Source organism: Epinephelus moara, chromosome 12 (genome assembly GCF_006386435.1).
Source record: "Epinephelus moara isolate mb chromosome 12, YSFRI_EMoa_1.0, whole genome shotgun sequence".
In the NCBI taxonomy this organism is placed as follows: Eukaryota; Metazoa; Chordata; class Actinopteri; order Perciformes; family Serranidae; genus Epinephelus; species Epinephelus moara.
In genome coordinates, this window is record NC_065517.1 from 15207907 (window position 1) to 15225746 (window position 17840).

Here is a 17840-nt window from a genome sequence, read left to right on the forward strand (position 1 = left end):
GCGTTCAGATTTTCATAATTAATTCATCAGTAACTGAGTGTATTTATTTTAGAACTATTCTGAAGTTATTTATTTGAGTATTTACATTATTGCTACTTTATACATTTTAGAGGGAAACATTGTACGTTTTACTCCACTACATTTGAGTGACATTTTTAGTTGCATGTTATTCTGTAGATTTTAAAAACCTATGATAACAATCTAAAATATACGGAAGAATAATTTTTTCTTAAAGGTTAAATCTGCCCTTGTTTTTCTGAATTAATGACTATTATTTTGTTAATTAAGAAAAACAGAGCAACAGATTTTCTTCCAAGTTAATGCGTTACACCTCCTCAAAAATCTTTCTATCTATCTAAAAGTATAAAAAAAGTAGTTCCACCTCAGCCAGCAGCCAACATTAAAATGTTGCTTCAACATTAAGACAATGATCTCATGATATAGTATTACAATGTAAACCTGTAAGGGCCCATACAGTATTACAGGTACTTTTACTTTTGATACTTAAAATGAGCACCCAAGCATTGGAGTATTGCATTCCCTAAATTGGAGTAATTACAAAAGATAATTTTCTTTCTTTTCTTTTTTTTTTTTAAATTTTAAATAGTCAGAGCCAAAGCAGAGCTCCTAATTTTTACAACCTCCAAAAACACTGAATCCTACATTTCCCATAATGCAGTATGATATCAACCTTTGAGTCATTTAAGTCTCTTAAACTCCATACTCACAGGTTGTAACATGCGCCCTCTAGAAAAAGAAATAAAATAAAAAATTAATCAATAATAAATTCTATAAATAAATTTTAAAAATGTATATTTGTTTATTTTTTAATATATATTTATTTGTAAATAAAATTGAATTGATTTGTTTTTTATTTTTTGCGTGACATTTGTATAGCGCCTCTCTAGTCATCCAGCAACTTAATACGCTTCTTACACTGCGAATCACATACACCCATTCACACACACACACCAGTGTGAGCAGCCATCGGAAGCAAGTTGGGGTTCAGTATCTTGCTCAAGGGTACTTTGACATGCAGACTAGAGAAGACGGGGATCGAACAGCCTATCATCCAAATGGTGGACAACCTGCTCTACCACTGAGCCACAGCCGTGTGGTCTGTTTGTTACTGTCTTACTGCAACAACTTAATTGGACAATTTGATTAAACAGACCGATCAAATGAAAGCTAAAGAAAAAATGTTTTATTTCTGTGGCAGACACTTGAATAATAATCTGAGCCTGTCAGTGGACAGTAGTGGACGTACACTGACTGTGTGATATTGACCTAAAGGATTACATTGAAGCCTATCTTGTGGCATGTAGTTTCCCTTTAAATACAGTACTTGAGTAAATGTGCTTCGTCAGTTTCCACCTCTGCTGGTATACAGCACTGTGTTGCCTCGTGCTAACAGTCATCAGCTCTGTGACATTTAGTCATTTTACATACATTATGTAGCAGATGATCAACTTGTTTCTAAGAGATCGAAAAACCAAACAAATCTGCTCTGACTGCTGCCGTCAGTGAGCGGCCACATGGGGATGAGATGGAGGTCAGTGAGTTCGTGCGTGTTTGGTGTGCTGACGGATTGAGCCAGTATATTGGCCTTTATTTCAAATCGACACCAGTTATCTTTGAAATGGAAGTTTACCTGATTAAGAATTATGTGTTGGATTTAGTAGGCCTACTACTACACTGGTTGCAGATTAGACACCTTTAGTATGAAAAAAGTCAATTATATATGAGTGTATATATGAGTGAGTCTTATAATATAAAATGTTGTGTGTTGACAGAATGGCAGTGACAGCCCGGACCTCTAATATGGAGCGTCCAGAGCTCGGTTATGAGAGTATGAGTCACTTCGTCATCAATACTGACGACCTCGCTGCCATGCTGAAGAACATTGACTTCTGCTCTGGTACGCACAGAGGTACAACATAAAACTAAAGTGTTATTATGTTGGTTACTTAACAAAGACAGTATGAGGTAGAGGAGCAGTGATGGAGGAAGAATGTTTAGTTTATTAAAAGTACTAATACCACACTGTACGCATACATATTCTGTACGCAAATGTACTTAAAGTATTATAAGTATTCAATGCAATGTGCGTGTGTGTGTGTGCATGTGTGTGTCTATAGGTGTGGGAGATGATGGAGAAGAAGATCCTGAAGAAGGTGTAGAAGAGTCAGAAGTTGACTTCTTCTCCAGATATTAAACCCAGAACTGAGGTAACCATTGCTTTCAATGACTCGTGCAGATTCAGACCTTTGCAAAGGTTAAAACTGTGATTCTAACAGAGGGAGGATACAAAGTGTTTGTTTCGGTTCTGAGTCTCCTGTCAACCTGTATTGATGAATTGATGAGGGTTCTGCTTGGCCAGGGCTTTGTGGTGTGTTTGATTTCGGTTTAGAAAGTGTCAGACCCCTCACATTTGTTATTCAGCTTCAAGTGCTCTGTCACCAGTTGGAGAGGAGGTACCTGCAGCCCCGTCTCTCCTCTTGTCAAATGTTTTTTGCATTTTATACACAGTAATCGACTCACATTAGAATGAAGAATCGAACTGAAAATGTTTAGCGAGAGGGGCTGAAAAGGAAATATTTTATTTGTTAATTTAGTCGTGAATTTTAGATCTGTCTGCACTGTTTTGGCAAGAATCAAATCTACAATTTTTACAAAAAATAAAAACAAACTCAAGTTCCACTTACTAGGCTTTTCTGGAGATTTCAAGTGCATTTAATGGTCTTCATCAGCAGGTAGAGTTTGCTCAGCTCATCACGGAGGCCATTCACATCACACACCAAAGAAAGGGACAGAGGTTAAAAAATAAAATCAAACTTTTTCTCATTTTGCTGAATAAGATTTTCTTGGAATCTACTTACTTAAATACAGGTAAATTATAGCAGTGGTTCCCAACTGGTCCAGCCTCAGGGTCCAGATTTCTCCTCAAGGTCCACACAGTTTAATGTATTTAGTGTCATACTTGCGTTTGGCCATGTCGTCGAGTTAGTTTGCTGTCTCTGTCAAGAACCTGTCCGTTAGTCACTCATGCTACAGCAGGAAACAGCACTTCAGAATAAGAGCTCTGTGCCAGAAATTCACTGTACTTAAAAATAAAGTTTGTTTTTTAGAAACTTGACACATTTGCAAGTCATTTGCGGTCCTTTGAGAATGGACCCACGACCCACTTTTGGACCATGACCCACCAGTTGGGAACCACTGTCTTAAGGGATTGCTTTGAGTAATATAACAAACACAATCCCTAAACGCAGATAAATTATAGTATTCACTATAAATACTTGTCACTCCCTTATTAACTTTAATATATTTATAAAATAAACATATTTGTTAAATTTTCACTTTCTTGCACTTCGATAAAATTTAGCCTCAAATAATTGACAGTGGTTGTTGATTATTTACTTTTTCATTGTGCATAGTATCACATCATTTCTTGGTGTTAGAAGTTAGAAATAATTTAATCTTTAAATTCTAGTATTTGTTTTTACACTGTAGGTGCTGTTTAGTGGTTGCATAGCTCCAACAGCAGCCACAGCCGATAGCTAATCAGCCTGATGACCAGGCTACATTCATCAGGTCACCGAAAACATGATTCCAAATGACTAATTATGTTGTAGAAACACAACTGTTTGCTAACAAGTTTGCCATCGGTGCGTTCCAATACCCATACTACCATACTATTTAGCATGCCGGAAAAAGACTTAGTATGTCCCAGTACATAGTATGTCAAATGCAGTATTTATTTTTTTTGTGGCTATTCTTTCCCACAATCCTCTGCGTAGTGGAAGATGCATCAAATCAACTGAGCTGAAGATAGATGACAGCTCATCGATAGCAGACAGAGACTGGCTAAAACTACATACATTGCAAAGTAACAACAGCGGAGCTCTCTAGGTTGACCTCCATCTCTGGCCAGCTTGTCAAATGCTGTTTCGTTGTATCTCCAAGGTAATGCTAACGGATAACGTTAAGGCCTGCTGCATTCCAAATTACATACTGTTTCATTTTACTGCAACAGATATAAGAGCAAGACAATCGAAAATCAAGGCACAGTGTTATTATAAAGTGGTATGCCCAGTTGTATGCACACTCCATGCAACAGTATGTACTTTGTAAGGGCAGCAGCAGTGCACACTGAGAGTAAAAAGACAAAGAACATGGGGTGTTCTTTGTCTTTTCAAAGTCAAATAAATGTGACCTTGACCTTGACCTTGGGTGTGTGTTTGCTATTTTTTTCCACTACCCGAAAGTGGCCAAAAAATTAGGTACTGCGTGTTTCAGTGGATTGTTTTACATACTGTATGTATGTATACAGTATAAATTCATGGTGCATTATTGCTTGACTTGTGATGTCTTTTAAGTGCAAACTTCATGAAATGCTACATATTTAAAGTGTTTCAATCAACATCCTGCAGACATACAAGCTTCTAAGAAAGCAAAAGAAAGCGACAGCTCTCAAACTGAAGCAGTGCAAATGTGTCAGAGCCTGTTTATAGATGTTCTTGTTGCTCTGCTGATGAATTGTAATATTTGGGAATGTGCAGAGTCTGAAGTCAGCAGCAGCAGTGGCAGCTCACTGTGTATCATACAGAGGGAATGTGTGAAACCAGCTCTAACAAGACCACTTACGTAAAACAGAGCTGCAGAGAGCGAAGGATTCCCCTCATCCACACAGAAAGGCGACAGCATCGGCGTATTGATGCTGACTCAGTCAAAAACAACAGCATCCTCCTCGGTGCTGCATTTATGTGACATTAGGCTGAGCAGCTGGAGAGTCACTGGTGATTGTTTAGACGTAGGATGATGACACTGATCTCATGATATTCGTCTTTTGTTTTTTACTCGAGGTCCCCGCTGCAGTGCTGGAGGAATGTAAAACAGAAACGGAAATAGAGGTTTACCATAATCCTCTGGAGGAAATCCACGCAGTGTTCAAGAGTGAATTCAGCCACATGAAAACAACAAAGACAACATGAAAAAAAAAAAAACACTAAATGATTGATTGAATTTACACCTTTCTTTACGTTATCCATGTGAGTTTCCTCCTGCAGCAGACCACATGCAAGACTTGGACAGATTTTTGCCTCCCACATTGTTGCCTTTTGTTCGGTAAATAAAAAATCCAGTGTGTTGTGTGTAAATATATCTATCTGTGTAAAGCTCACAGGAAATGTATACTGTGGATTTAGCACTGTATTCTGTGTTGTGGGAGGGTAAAAAGATTTTGCTCATGTGTTTCTTCAGGATTTAAAGCCCTTATATAGCTTTTCTGTCACAATACCTCCTAAAGGCGTCTGTAAAAGACTACAGTTTTATAATTCTTGTCAGATGTTATGTAAATAAATAAAAAAAATTGTGTGAGGATTAAAGTCAGTGAGATAGAGATGGTTCCTTTCTGAGTAGACCCATTTTAACAGGGTGTGCTTGCAGCTCAGAACTGATGGTAAATTACTTTGTCAATGCAACAGCATATTGTCCTTTTTATATTTTCAAATAGAAGAAGAGAATTGTCCTTTTTAAATGCAAAAATACAGGAAAATGACACCACCAGTGAACAGGATGTAAAGCTGAAAGAGTGGGCAGATAAGCTTATTACTGTAGGTAGTATTACAAATGACTGTGGGAGGGATTTCCAAAACAAGCCTTTCAGAACTACCCATACGTCACATATGGACATTCTCTGACTTCCTACCTCTGTGGTGGTGAAGGTTTTGTTAGGTTTGGGCACCTGACTCTGCTTTGTTTAAGGAAGAGGCTCGTGATATTCTGTATTTCTTTTATTGTCAGCATGAATAAGAAAAAACAACAACTATGAATTGATAAATATAACATGTATTGTCTTATAGAACTCCATTGTTGTCCAAAAACTACATCAATTAGCAATGCTGCCATAAATACTCACAAGAGCACCACACGTGGATAAATCCACTACACACTGAAAATAGTCCCCATAAAATGCGCTGTTCACTCCTGTTGAAGTCATGTGTTTGGACAGAAATGCTAACATGCTAAGCTATGGTAAACATTATTCCCGCTAAATATCAGCATGTATGCATGCATATGTTGGCATTTAACCGAGAGGCAACCCCCAGGGCTGAAAAACGAAGCCAACACGAAGTGCCAAAAACTGCAGTTCCTCTAATGGCCACTTGAGGCTGGAGCAAGTCAATCCCTACAAACACACATTAAAGCACCCAACTTAACTGGAGAAATGTTGTTGTTGTTGTTGAAACATGTTTACAGCCACGTACACTCGTTGAATGTTTGTACGATATCTCACAAAGGTGCACACACAACAGTTTGTATGATATCCTGTGAATTAGCGCCCCATGAATGACATTATATCATAATTAACGTAAAGTTACATAAGTTAGGTTTATGCAAGTAAAGTTATTGTGGTTATGTTTAAGGAAAAGAAATATGGTAAGGACTTACCTTAAAATTACTCAAAGTTCATTTAAGCCCCATTTCCACCAAACACTTTCAGTATGGTACCTTTGGAACCCAAAGTCACCCTTCAGACATGGTACCTAGACCCTAGCGTTACCACCGCAAACGGTGCCCTTAAATGTGGGCGGGGTTGTTGTCACTCACAGCTCCGTCCAGCTCACTGTATTTCCTCATTATTGGTGACACAAATTTTAGTCTACATCTCATGTATCATCCACAGAATTAGGCTGCACGCCGACATTTCACAGAATAAATAGAACAGGCTGCAGTGAGAGTCTCTCTTTCTTTCATTTTATAGTTATATTTCACTAATGTATGCAAGACTTCCACGGTATGAACAGTGGTTACAAAACCAGCCACAACTCACCCCTCAGCAAGAGTGACTGTCCACTATTGACCAATCAACAGACTGCAGTGTTCACAGCTCCACCTTTTAGTACCAGATCTGTGTGCTAGGTAACCCAAAATGGCAAAAATGGGGACGGTACAGAACAGCTCCATTGGTACCATGCACAACTTTTTAAAGTGTAAATGGAAAAAATTAGTACTGAACTGAACTGAACGTACCATACTGCTTAATGGAAACTGGGCTCTAAAGTTCATGCGGTTCTGAATACCTGTCTCATGGGGAAAGTCCTGTGTTTTGTGACAGATTCTCCGCCCCAACCTGCATCCCTACAGACTGCACTATTTCAAAAATATGTGGGTTATGCATGAATTACTGACATATGATTATATGGGATATGTAAGAATATGGCTGCATTACTTTTCATAGGAAAACGTACAAACAGTTTATAAAAGCAGCATGGTACAAAAAAACAGTTTTAATCTCAATAGCTAATTTCCCCGCTTATGACAACTGTACAGGAGTGTATTTTTATATAACTTTACATTTAATTTTTATTAAGGCTTAAAGTTATGAATAATTAAGGAGTGACAGGTGGGTGCCCTCCGTTGACAAGTCCAGTACAAGGTTGGCTAGCTTAACAATGGCATAACCCCAGATTCAGAGAGTAGGTGTAGCTGTAGCTGTCGCCGTCAGTGTGTTTTCAGTTCAGGAGAGTTAACTGTAACATTTTGGTTGCATTAAAAAAAAATTGTCGGGGCATTGGTGGCTTAGTGGTAGAGCAGGCGCCCCATGTACAAGGCTGTGGAATGAGGGTGGTGGAGGATGTTAGGGCGTTGAGTAAGGGGATGTTGGAAGTTAGAAAGAAAAGCTGTATTAGAGGTGATCTGTTGATTTACAAAGAGAAGTCTGTGCTTTTATTTTTCTCTCAACTAGACGACTATTTTAAACACCGGTATTAGTCAGGGCTCTCCTCCGCTGGTTATAATTTTGTCAGAATGAGTCATCAATGAGATAATAGATCATATTTCTCCTGTGCTAGTCATCGCACTCATTTTTAATAACTTTTGAAGACAGACTTGTCAAGATTGTCCTAATAAGACAATACAAAGACTCACACAAAAGTATCCCTCTCAATCATCACTAATGACCTCTGTGCAGTGTGTGGCAGTGTCTGTGTCTGCAGAGAACCTGCCCTCTGCATGTCCTTCCTTATTTTCTTCTTAATTTGGTTTGTTGGGATGTTTCTGGGTGTCAATCTTTTGGTAGTGGCGTGTAACCTCCAGCTAATAGCAGCGCAAGGTCAGAACTCTTTAAAATAGCGACCAGGTTACATTGCTGTCTCGGTCTCTTTCCTCTGCTCTGTGCATGCAAGCTGCAGGTCTCTGTGTCTGTTTGATTGTGGGCATTTTACACTTTTTAAAAGCTTTTAACAAGAAAGGCTTTTAATTCCCATGCAGTGTAAGTTTTTGTTTCTTTTCATACACATGTGACTTGTTTGTTATGTTTATGTTTTTATTCCTTCTGACTGCATGCTTGCTTCCTATGAAATACATTTTTTAACTGATGAAAATTGCTATCATTACTATCCATCCATCCATTTTCAACTGCTTATCTGAGGCTGGGTCGTGGGGACAGCAGGCTCCCTTTCCCCAGCAACCCTAACCCTAGGGTTTCCTAACCCTAACCCTAACCCCCCGAGGCGTTCCAAGGCCAGATGAGATATATAATCCCTCTAGCATGTTCTGGGTCTGCCCCGGGGCCTCCTACCAGTTGGACATGTGTGGATCACCTCTAACAGGAGGCACCCAGGAGGCATCCTGATCAGATGCCCGAACCACCTCAACTGACCCCTTTCGATGCAAAGGGGTAGCGGCTCTGTTCCGAGCTCCCTCTGGATGTCTGAGCTCCTTACCCTATCTCTAAGGCTGAGCCCAGCCACTCTTCTAAGGAAACTCATTTTGGCCGCTTGTATCCACAACTTCATTCTTTCAGTCACTACCCAGAGGTCATGATTATAGGTGAGGTTTTGGGCGTAGATGGACCAGTAATTCTCCATCCGGCTCAGCTCCCTCTTCACCACAATGGTCTGCTGATCCATTTCACACTCACACGCAATACCCTGTTTTCTGGCACAGAACCATGGCCTCAGACTTGGAGGAGTAATAATACATCCAAGTCTGAGGCCATGGAGGTATTATCACTATGATAATAATAATAAGGCCAGCTGCACAGCCAGGTGTTTGTTTTATAGCACGATGTGACAGCCTCAAGTAGTTTGTTGGTTTTATAAATATACCAGCACATCATCTGTGAATATCATTAGGTGATGTGTTCTCCTCTAAAAATGTCATTGGTGCACGGCCCCTGCCTGACACCCCTGTAAAGTGTGAAACATGCTGACGTTACAGTAAGTAAGCTTTTGACTGTGACTGTGGCCACTAGGCTGCATATAAAAAAACTGAATAAGTCAGTAATCAAATAAAGCACAAATACATACTAATTATAATCTAAAGCTTCAATAAATGTTGTAATGCCAACCGTGATTATTTTTCAGTGCTGTTACTCAAGCTGCAGTTCAACATAAGAAAGTCTTGACACACTGTCTAGACATAAAAATCTAGTGTCAAGAGTGTCAGTCTCTAAATGATGCTATTTATCTTCATGCATTAAACATTGTAATTTAACAGGTATAATCTTTCGAAGTCAAACGTTCTGCAGATTTATAGCTGAGTTATGATGACACACGTTTGTCATTGCTTTGCATCTACAAAGCAATATTTAATGGCATTTGTAAAGCACAAGGGAGATGAAACAACACACACACACACACACACACACACACACACACACACACACACACACACACACAAACAGAAGGTGATAAGGCAGACGAATCACCAACACACCCACAGTTTGGACTGAGTCAGAGAAACAAAGGGCCCAGAGGCCATTTTGACTTCTGTTTGTTTCTTCTCTCTCTCTGTTATCTGTTTCAACAACTTGGACCAGACGCTATTAACTTCCATCATGGCTGGGCCTTCAAACTTTATATATCTTCAAATAAAAATGCCTCTGTTGCAATGATAAGCTGCAAATCTCTTAGCAGTTCGCAAATGTTCGTACTGTTCAGCAATTTTTTTTAAATGAAGTAGTTGAGTTTTATTTTATTTCTCTTCTGTATCACACAGCTAAAGAAATGATCAACTAACAAGCAACAATATGTGATCATTTTTGTAGGAGATGACTAGATGCAGTCAACAAATAGAAAACATCAGCCCAGTTTCAGGTCTTGTGATACAGAAACAATCTACCTTGCATTGTTCCTTAACTGGCAATAATACCCAAATTTAAGTGTAAAGTTCATCCTGTGGGTGGCGTTAGAGGAAAGTCATGAAAAGTGTTTGGCATTCTGGTAAGGTAGGGGTTTGAGATGTTGGTCATTGCAGTGTTGACAGTTTGAGTCTGACTGGGGAAGTTTGTTACACATCATCCTCTCTCTGTCTCCACTCATTTCCTGTCTGTCGCTGCAGTCTAACTATAAAGGTCAAAAAGGTGTGTGTAACATCAGAGGTAATCTCTTTTGGGAATATTTTGCCTCATGGTGGCCCTAGAGTAGCATCGTAAGATACTTTGTCACGAACTTAAGTGTTGATCTGGTGAAAATTTGGACCTGATGGTAGTGCTTGGAAAAAGGTCATTGGGTTCACCATCATCATTGGGAATCGTCATCAGGGGGACATGAATATCCAAATAATAAGTCATGGAAATCTGGCCAGTAGGTGTTCAGTGTTTGGTTGGAGGAGTTGTTAGATGGAACATTAACTGCAATTGTAACCTGGTCGCAAGCTTGACAAAAATCTTAGTATTGTCTTCAGGAAGACTAATCACAAATGGAAAAACACTGGATGACACTTAAACCAAACAGCAGTCGCAAAAGGTTGTATTTTATAATAATTAACACACATTTATAAACATGACAAGAACAGAATCAAAAGAGTTGTACTTCAAACTTTTTTATTACAAAATATAAATGGCAAAAAAGCATTTTCTTCTTTTGCTAAAACAATGTTATTGGTGTCAGACATAAATGTTTATGGTGAAATAAAGCTCTTTTTTAACGTTTCTTTTTTTGTAGGTTAGCATGCTACAGGTGATACAGTACAGGTGATAGTGCTCCCGCTCAAACTAAAGGGGACAGAAAAGAGGATGAAAGGAAGGTGAGCGCTGACAGATTGTATGGAAAACAAAAGGACGTGACGTGTTTCGTGGTTTCTTCCACCTCGGATACGTTCTCAAGCATGCCATCACATTCAGAGAAGAGTTTAAAATCTGGAGGGAGGGGGGGGGGGGNGAAGAGTTTAAAATCTGGGGGGGGGGGGGGGGGGGGGGGTTGAGGTTTTCTGCCTCATGACTTCAGTCTGCAGATCTTTAGTAGTTTTTTATTTTCATTCATATTATTTCAAGGATTCATTACGGGCTAACTGCGGCTTGAGTCATCGCTTCAACTGGCCGAATGCCACCTTCATTTGGCCGGTTATGTATAGAATTAGAAACAAGGTTTGAACATTGTTTGGTGTCGTCAAGAAACCCTTCCTGAGAAGGGTCTTTTGTGCTTTAGTTACCCCTTTAGTAGTGTACAAAATTACAGTTTACATGAACTAATCTGAGGGAGTGGGGGGTAAACAAAACAAACAAAAAAAAGGTTACGATTTCTGTGATGTGATAGAGGTCAAAGTTTGCCCTAGTTTTTCTTCCCATTACATTATGTGGGAAAATGTGGAGAAATATCCACTTGACACTTGTCACATTAAGTTATCTGATGACTGATTAACTTCTAATATCTTTGAAAGTTAATACAAAGCATAAATTCAGTTTTGTGGTGGGTACAAGCCAAACACCCATAATGCACCTTACATTAAACTTGCTTAGTTGCAGGTGCTAATAAGTAGCCTGTAAAGTGGGTACATTTCATGAACATCATTGCAATGTTCCACACAATCAGATCACCCAATTTGCTGAAAACAAAAACAAATATTAAGCCCACTGGATTCATTTATTTTGGTAATGTGTCATCTGTCATTTTCACTTCAAGCATCAAAACATTTGATCAAATCATGATTTCCGAAGCAAATCTTTCCAAATGTTAAGGTGTGAAATCCAGGACAGGCTCTCTTCCAAAAGTCCAGTTTGGAGAGGAGTTTGTGTGAGGAGGGTGAGGGTGGGGGTGAAGCCAGAAGGGGGATTGAGGGGAGGGAGGTGTCTGAGAAGTCTCTTTCCATATTTTCCAACAAAGTCTTTAAATAACTCTTTAATTTACATTTTACTCGCGAATGCTTTGATGCGTAAATTGGCACCATCTGTGCGTAAAATGATGTGGAGAGAAAGGCAGGCGCACAAACAACAACTAATGTCAGAGGTCTTGAATACTTAGACAGCGCTGACGGCTGTTTTAATGAGGCATTTTTAAATTAGAAAAATAGAGCTTTACTTCCCGACCTCGTCGAGAACTTTGCGGTTGAGCTGAGCCTGCTCCCTCTGGCTCTCCATCTTGGCCATCTGGATCATATTCCTCAGCAGGTGGAAGGTGAGGTCGATGGACAGCGGCGACTCTTCGCTCCGTTTCAACAGCTGCGCCGCCGTCCTCATCGCCTCAGCTTCAGTCTCCTCTTCTGGCGTGAGCAGGTGCAGAGGGTCCAGGTTTCTTTTTTGGAGATACCTCAGGATGTTGTCGCCCAGTAGGTCTGAGGCGGTGCTGTCCCCGGCGGCGGCCGCTCTGAGGAGCACATCGTCAAGTTGCTGCGTCTGGAGGCGACCGCTGTCATCCAGCCAGCCGGGGAGGATGCGCGGTCTGCCGGCGGCGGGGCGGAGGTGAGATGAAAGGAGGACCGAGGAGAGGAGCAGGAGCAGGGAGACTGGCTTCATGTCCTGCAGGCAGATGTATTTAATGAGATGACATTGAGACATCTCAGGACAGATCATCAGGAAAACCAAACTCACAGCAAACATGATTTCTGTTGCGCACTTATTTAGTTTTTCAGACAAATGTTTGCAGCACATTTACTGTTTAATGCACGAGAATAAATTGAAATGCTTTATGTTAAGATTGAGATGCCTGTAAGAAAGAAGTAAGGAATTTAAATTTATTTGTATTGAGATTCACTAAATCTGCAAAATTCAACACAGGCCCTAAAGATGATCATTTTAAAACTATATGATGTTATCTTGTACATTTCATGTCAGTCAGGCACTTTCCTACAAGAAAAAAGAAGCAAATAAAACATTTAAAAAACTTTTTACAGGATTAAACTTGACAAAAAGCATGCACATAAGTCCAAGAGAATAAAAGTACAAGTATAGGATATCTGAAAAGGTCACAAGATGATCTTCCTGCACTGCTTCCTTCCACCTGCCATGTTCTCTTTTGCAGAAATGCGTCCATTCTACAAAACTTTAACCTAACACAAAGAGTGAATGAGAGCTGCAATACTCACTTTCTTCTCTCCAGATGCTGCAGCTGAACTTTGTGGTCGGCCGGTGGGATCTCAGGTCGGAGCCGAGTCTGGAAAGTCCCTGTGAGCGGCGACTGGAGAGGACGGAGGGTTTTATACATCCAGCCTGCTCCTTTGACGTCAATGCAAGCACACAGACCGGTTTGGAAACTGGACAACTATCGAGACGACGAGGCAATATAGTCCCGAGGGACAGCTGGGGATGCTGTGATCGACAGGAAATAAATAATGCATTTTTTTTTTTACAGGTTTATTTCCTATCTATGAGGGACCTCCCAGGGGTGCAAGAGGAGGATGCAGGGGCCTTAGACGGGGCTGGAGGGGGTCTTGAGGAGGGGGGTGTCTGATGTTGGGCATTTCTTGAGAAAGTTTCAAGGGTTCTTTAAGTTTGAATACAAGCAATACAATGTTTTTACTCAACTTTATGTGCCCTTTTGTCATTGGATATGGATATGCCAAATAACTTGTGTATTTCTGCTCTTTTCTTACATCATGTTTTTATTTTGATTGCTTTCATTAGGTGAATGAATAGTTTGTGTGATTTATTTTTGCAAACTTGTACCAAATAGCTCCACTAAAGACTAGCAAGGTCATTTGAATTGAACCGAACTGAACGCAACATAACATCAACAACATATGGCGTTTTGTTTTTTTGAAAAAAGAAAAAGACGACCTTAATTAGGTGTAATGAAAGTGGTAAATTAAAGGGATAGTTCACCCCAAAATCAAAAATACATATTTTCCTTCTTACTTGTAGTACTACTTATCGGTCTAGTTTGTTCTGGTGTGAGTTACCGAGTGTTGAAGATAATGGCCATGTGATATCTGTCTTCTCTTAAATATAATGGAACTCGATGGCACTCAGTAAATATGTCTGAAAAACTCAACAGCAGTGTGTCTCTCTCCAGAAATCATGATCCAGTTACTGAAGATAATCCACAGACCTTGTTGGGAGAAGTTTCATGTAGGAACTATTTTATTTTCTACTGAACTACACCGACCAACCAAATCACTGCGCAGAGAGACATGTTGCTGTCGCATTTTACGGATGATTTTTTTTAAGATATCTCTATTTGAGCACCACAAGTGTCATCTATTTCCATCATATTAGAGAGACGGCAGACAGCTCTATAGCTGATATCTCCAGCACTACACAACTCACACCAAAAAAATCTAGGTTAATAAATAGTACAACAAGTAAGAGTAAAAAATATGTATTTTTGATTTTGGGCTGAACTGTCCCTTTAAGAATTAAAGGTCGTTGCCATAGATCCTGAAAAGCCAAAGTGATGCAACAAGTGAAAAACACAATAAACCAGTATTTACATTCTTTTCACATCAATATGAACTAATTTAAGTTTAATTTTTGACCAGATACCGTATTTACTGAAAGCTCAGATCTTAGCATTTCTAAGCAACCACCCAATCAGATAACTTTTCCAAACACTGGTGTGAACAAAAAGATGAAAAATCCCTTTAAAGTTAGAATGAGTGAGTCTGAATGAGCTGTCCATGGTGCTGAACTGCTGTTGAAAGCCTGCAACTGAACTCATCAGACATGTAACACACACAGTGTTAAGTTATATGTATAATGTGTGGATTAGACCAGAGTTTCTGGGGTGTTTACAAACGTTTTGGCCAAAATGATTCCATAAAAGACAAATAACCTCCCAGGAAGCAACAAGGGTAGACTGTAGCTGCTGATTTAGAGATGAATATCGTGCACTCTCTGCTCTGTATGAGGCAAAGAGATAATATTAGTTAAAATATCCAGACTTCTGCTGACATGTCTGCTAAATTTAGAAGCTTTTTGATAATCTTAAATGAGTGTTTTCTATATTTTTTAGTTACTTGTTTGAAGTTGACAGGGCTCAGTTGGGGAATAAGCGGATGTCACATATAAGTTTGTGCTCCAGTGTATTTAGATCCAAATTATTGGCTCATTTATATAGCACTTTTCTAGTCATAGCAACCACTCAAGCACTTTGCAACAACAACACAGCACAAGCACCCATTCATACGCTGGTGGCCAAGGCTATCGTACAAGATGCCACCAACATGCACACTCAAGAACCAGCAGCACATCGGACGCAATTTGGTGATTAGTATGTTACCCGAGGACACTTCCAAGGACACTTAAAGGGCAAGCATGATATTCTTAAGGTATATTCTCATATCTAACATCAGATGTAGTTTATTTTGATGTCATTTGTTAGTTTATAATTTATTACTTTTGTTTATGCATATTTGGATTCGGACATTTAAAGACTATCATAAATTATACAATCTGTACATCAACACTGGCCAATAGTTGTTTCTCAGCAGAAAACATTCATGCAAACATTTCAGCTCCATCATGCCACGTGTTCATTTGGCAGTACTAACAAGACTACTGTACTGTGTCTTCATTAAAGTACCACAGTGTGATTTTAAAAACACAGCGAGCCTTGGTGCTGAATCAAAAATGGATTCCAGGGGAGGGCTCTTATCCCTCAGGAGGGAAGAGGCTATTTGGCAGGTTTTCAATGGATTCCTCAGTAATGTTCTGCTTTTTTCCCTTGATTACAGCTCAAGTGTGTTTTTGTGTTAAAAAAAATGTGTGCAGTTAATTTGGTTGACAGCCCAGCTCAGCAGCCTCCACATCTCCTAACAAACAAACCCCACCCAGCAGTTGGCCACAAAAGTTAGCGAGGTCAAACACACCATTGAGATCACCTCATGGAAAACTTTATTGGCTAATGCACCAGAGACAGCCTTTGTCATTAAAAATGTGCACATTTTGAGTATAAAGATTCCATGTACATTGAATAATGAAGAAAAATTTGACACTTCAGCAGCGATTGTCAGGACACCAATGAAGTCATGGGTCTATTTTGTTGTTTAGTGCCATGCAGTTTAACAGAAAATGATTCAGTGACACGGACTGCTTTAAAGAGTAGTGTGACATTTTGGAAAATACACTTGGTTTCTTACTGAAAAGTATATTTCAAGATTAATAGCGCTCTCAAGTCTGTACAGAAAATATGATGCTAGATTTAGCAGCCAGTTAGCTTAGCTTAGCACAAAGAGAAACAGGGGAAGCATTTCACCTGGCTCAGTCCACACAGGTACCAAAATCAGTCTACGAGCACCTTTAAAGCTCACTGATTAACACTTCATATCCTTTGTTCTCATTTGTTTAATCCATACAAAAAAATAACTGCAGTTTTACAGGGTCACAGACTATTTCTTGGCCAAGCACAGTTGCCAAGCAACCAGCAGAGACCCCAGGAATTTGCTGCACCCGGTCAAGAGAGGTATGCTGCGTTCCATTTACCTCAGGAGTCGAACATCAGAGCTGGGAATGATGTCACACCAGAGGTTGGAGTTAGGAATGACTTCACACAAGTTGACCATGTTCCTGTACAATAAGTCAGAAAACTAATGTTGTTCGCAATACCAGTTCTAACCAGTTTAGCTAATGTTAGCTATACCAGTTGATAACAACAGATAATGCTGTATTTTGCGCATGAAAACACTGTGGCAACATGTCCACAGAAAGAAGTTGGACAGGACTGTGTGTGCAACTGATGTAATGAGACACAAAAAATACAAAAGTACTAACCAAAAACTTTCACAACTGTTGACGCTTGGAGCAGCCATCTTGGATTTTGAGGTCAGAGTTGGTGGGATTCCTCCGTCTTTCCAAGTCAGAAATCCGACTGGTGTTCCAGTCAAAATTTCCAAGTGGGATCTAAGAAATTCTGACTTCCCGGTGCAAATGAAACACACCAACAGCCCAGCAAATGATACTACAAAACAGCAACTTGACGTTTTTACACTTTGGTTTTTGTAAAGATTAAACAAACTAGATGTCACATACAAATTAGTGAGCTTTGGATGTGCTGTTTGGCAGATCATATTAATGTTGGACAGAGTCAGGCTAACCGTTTCCACCTATTTCTGGTCTGTGTGCTAAACTAAGCTAATCGGCTGCAGCCTTGTATTTATCATACAGATATGAGCATGGTATCATTTGTTAGCAAGAAAGCTAATAAGTGCATTTCCAAAAATGTCAAACTATTTTTTTAACATCAGGTTTTGTTGTGACTCCTTCAGCATTGAAGAGCAAGCGCAGAGACATGTTTTTTTTTTTTTTTTAACCCAACAACTGATGCTTGTTACTTCACTCATTGAAGCCTCAAAAGACCAGAATGCATTGCCACTTTTGCATTGCTCACTTTCTGGCCATTCATAGCAGAAGTCTAAACAGGTTTCTTGCCCTTTCCTGAGGGTTGTTGTTGGGAAATGTAGAAAAACAGTTGCTAAAGTAGAAGTGCATAGAGGAAGTGGTAAAGACATGAGAGTACACCAAATATGCTAATTACAATACATTATTGTGGAATGCATATTTTGGAACATACTGAAAATTAATAATAAAAGAGAGGGGGATGAAAACGAGAACCAGAGGGGAACATTTCCTTCTTCTAAACATGATGCTATTAACCTGTAACAAATAATCCTTTAACATGATTTCA

At 39.5% G+C, this 17840-nt stretch overlaps 2 protein-coding genes across 4 annotated transcripts in view; one reads left to right on the forward strand and one right to left on the reverse strand.

The window, feature by feature from the left end:
- trim54 (tripartite motif containing 54) overlaps positions 1–14687 on the forward strand; it is a 30400-nt gene extending 15713 nt beyond the window's left edge. Inside the window, exons 7-9 of one of the 3 annotated variants that reach the window (XM_050058794.1) lie at positions 1794–1930; positions 2139–2228; positions 4863–8297. In XM_050058794.1, the coding sequence (XP_049914751.1) occupies positions 1794–1930; positions 2139–2215 (214 nt within the window). In that variant the 3' untranslated portion in view covers positions 2216–2228; positions 4863–8297. Of the gene's footprint in view, positions 1–1793; positions 1931–2138; positions 2229–4862; positions 8298–13319 lie in introns of those variants that run through there. The other 2 variants (XM_050058795.1, XM_050058796.1) reach the window with 2 other exon arrangements.
- uts1 (urotensin 1) lies at positions 11192–13392 on the reverse strand. Its single transcript, XM_050058799.1, has 2 exons — positions 13306–13392; positions 11192–12739 (listed from the first exon to the last, which is right to left on the reverse strand). Exon 2 carries the CDS (start codon positions 12734–12736, stop codon positions 12299–12301), a length of 438 nt encoding a protein of 145 aa, XP_049914756.1. The 5' UTR covers positions 12737–12739; positions 13306–13392; the 3' UTR covers positions 11192–12298.
- Positions 14688–17840: the final 3153 nt, after the last annotated feature.